This window comes from Austrofundulus limnaeus, unplaced genomic scaffold (genome assembly GCF_001266775.1).
Source record: "Austrofundulus limnaeus strain Quisiro unplaced genomic scaffold, Austrofundulus_limnaeus-1.0 Scaffold259, whole genome shotgun sequence".
Classification (NCBI taxonomy): Eukaryota; Metazoa; Chordata; class Actinopteri; order Cyprinodontiformes; family Rivulidae; genus Austrofundulus; species Austrofundulus limnaeus.
In genome coordinates, this window is record NW_013952661.1 from 230,635 (window position 1) to 233,660 (window position 3,026).

General features: G+C 42.7%; 1 protein-coding gene across 1 annotated transcript in view; it reads left to right on the forward strand.

The window, feature by feature from the left end:
- rbp3 (retinol binding protein 3) overlaps positions 1 to 1,147 on the forward strand; it is a gene marked incomplete at its 3' end in the record, with an annotated part of 15,769 nt that extends 14,622 nt beyond the window's left edge. The window contains 1 exon segment of the mRNA XM_014020587.1: positions 1,005 to 1,147. Coding sequence (XP_013876041.1) covers positions 1,005 to 1,147 — 143 coding nt within the window.
- Positions 1,148 to 3,026: the final 1,879 nt, after the last annotated feature.

A 3,026-nucleotide genomic window follows, 5' to 3' on the forward strand; every position in this document is an offset into this window, starting at 1 on the left:
CTGGAGTGGCCTAGCCAGTCTCCAGACCTGAATCCAATAGAAAATCTTTGGAGGGAGCTTAAAGTCCATGTGGCCCAGCGCTGAAGGCTCTGGAGGAGATCTGTATGGAGGAGTGGGCCATATATATATGAATTATTTATCGGCTACACACTCATGCAACATATAGACTACAGTCTAATATACATGGGCCATCCTGATCCAGTCTGACAAACAGGTGATGCTAACCAGCTGGACATGGTGGTCGACAAACAAGAGAAGAAGGCAGCAGTGATAGATGTAGAGATCATAAGTGACTGAAACACCAGGAAGAAGAAGAACGAGAAGCTGGACGAATACCAAGATGAAAAAAGAATTTATGGAGTCAAAGTATCAATAGTCCAAGTGGTTACTGGAGCACTTGATGCTGTGACGCCCAAACTAGAGGAGTGACTTCAACAGATCCCAAGAACAACCTCAGAGATCTCTGTCTAGAAGAGGTTACTTGTAAGGACAGCTAAGATCCTGAACAGAACCCTGAAACTCCATTTCAAACTCAGGTCCTCTACCAGAGCTCTGAAGTGGAAGAGTAGGGTGAGATACAAGTTTTCTATAAAATAGAGATCATGTTTTATTACTTTTTACTAAAAGTGCTAAACAGGAGTTTTGTTTAGGAAATGCCTTCTTTGTGGACAATAAAGATTATTTCAAAAGCTTCTTGTGTTTTCTTTTTTTCCCTGTTGTGTGTAATGATTGCTCTGTAGTGTTTGTTCTTTTATTTCTTCGAGGTCTGATTTGACGACATTGTTTGATTTTGAGCAAAGTTTGAACTATTTTGAAGCTAGAGTTCGGTTATGCTGGGAGAGTCAGAGGTTCTGTGAAATTAGTTTTAAAATTGGGTTTTGTGTTTACAGTTTAGAGAAATGGATGGATGGTTTCAAGAAATGTGTTTTAGCAACTGCGAAAAACTGTAAAAAATGTGAACCTTATTTATTTATTTTACAAATTTTCTTAAATTGACTTTTTAGGAACAACCTTGGAGGACCAACAACTGCCATTGCAGGTTTCTGCTCCTACTTCTTTGATGGGGACAAGCCAATTCTGTTGGACACGCTCTATGACAGACCATCTGATACCACCACTGAACTGTTAACCCTGCCAGAACTTACTGGTATGCCTTTTTATTTTATACACTTTCTTAAAAGCTAAAGCAGTTGACTGTATATTAATAGACCCCTGATGTGAACTCAGAAGTTGAAGCTGGAATAAGACCTAAAACACAAAACTTTTTGCTGACAGGTTCCAGAATAAGCTTTAAGTTCTCCACAGTGTTAGTGAGCAGCAGGTGTGCACAATTCTGCAAAATCTTACACTATTCTGATACAATGTAAACTCAGTGTTAGGATTCATGTGCGTGTTGTGTCTTTGAGTCTTGCCTGAACAAATGATCTGCAGGAGGACATGCATCTACACCTGACAGCAATTAGGAGCTCCTGCAACCATTCAGTGCCTGATGATTGCCATACCTGGTAGAGTCAAGCAGAGGAAACTCTTTAAATCAATTTAAAAGAAATTGATTTGGCTTCGTTGCTCCCTTGTTTCACCTCCATGCTCTCCCGGGTCAAATCCTTGGTGGTTCCCACACCGGTTCCAGTTCTTCAGTCTCACCTCCCTCAGATCGCCTCCTGCTCTCCAAGGTGGTCTTCAGCTCCTCCTGCCTACCTGCTCTCCAATGCTTTCTGTTCAGGAGAATAAGACACCATTCAGATCTGTTCACAACCACTAACCTCCGTGGATCCAGCTATCCCTCCACATTGAGACACCACCACCAAGCTGTAAGATCCATTTTCATCTGTAAGATTCATACTCATCCAACCACCAGATCAGCTCAAACTCAGTTCTTCACCTTAATCTCTTCTTCCCCGTTTCCAGATGCTGTCACCAGCCTAGCAGTTTCGCCAATCCATTATTGTTTGCTGCAAAAATTAATTCTGGTTTCTTTCTAGAATATGTCCCATATTGATTCCACGTGTGGGTAAGGAAACTTTCTGAAAACAGGACAGAATCATCAGGCCAGTCTGATCTCGCGGAGTCTGCTCTAAACCCTGGTATTGAGCTAATCTCCCAGCTGGCCTGACACAAAACCGTTCTAAACTTCTGTGTGAGCAGCAGAATTTCACTGCTCAGCATTTAGATCAATTATCTGTATCAACGCAAGAAATAAACCAAAAATTTTCATTCCCAGCTCAGTCTGCTCAGCCCATTCAACCCCCCCCCCCCCCCCCCACAGCTGGAGCAGTTGCCCCATCGCAGACTCCTGCAGTGACCTCTCACTTCTGTGACGTCTCCTGTCACCCTTCTGTTTCTGTTTTGTTAGATTCTGTCCATGGGTGGTATTTACAATGCTTGCATATGCACAAAACGAGCCTAGAAATTTGCGTATGCCACTTTTCACGAAAAGGTTGTGAGTTATAAAACCCATACTTGGTGAGAAAATGCACAGTCCTTCACGCCAGATCATTCTGTAAGCTCATTTTGGAGACGGGAAGCTGGCACAAACAGTGAAGTGAAGAATTATAGCCATACTGTGTAATGATCACTGTCATATTTAATTTACCTTCATAATCAAACTTAGAATTTAGATCAACTTTATCATCAGCTTTCTTAACAGTATTATTTATGCTTCTGCTGGTGAGCCAGTCCTTTGAAATAAAATGCTTAAATCTTAAATAAAAGTTCACGCATCTCCATCCATCTCCTCCTCCTCAGACGACCCTGACCAACAGACCCCTCCCTGAACCACTGACCCTTCCCTGACAAGAGACATTTCAACAGCTTGACGGCAAAAGGCTCAGTTATAGTCATGCTTTGGGTGCACAGCCACCCTCGCCAGTGTGGATATGTTATAAAAGGTTCACTTTTTAAAGTCCGTAAGTCTGTATCGCATGCGCGGGGCTGTGGAGATGTGTGAGGGGTTGAGAAGATGATCAGCCGCAGATAACAGCGCAGGCAGGAGGGGGAGGATGCGGGAGAAAAGTGGTGAACTTAAT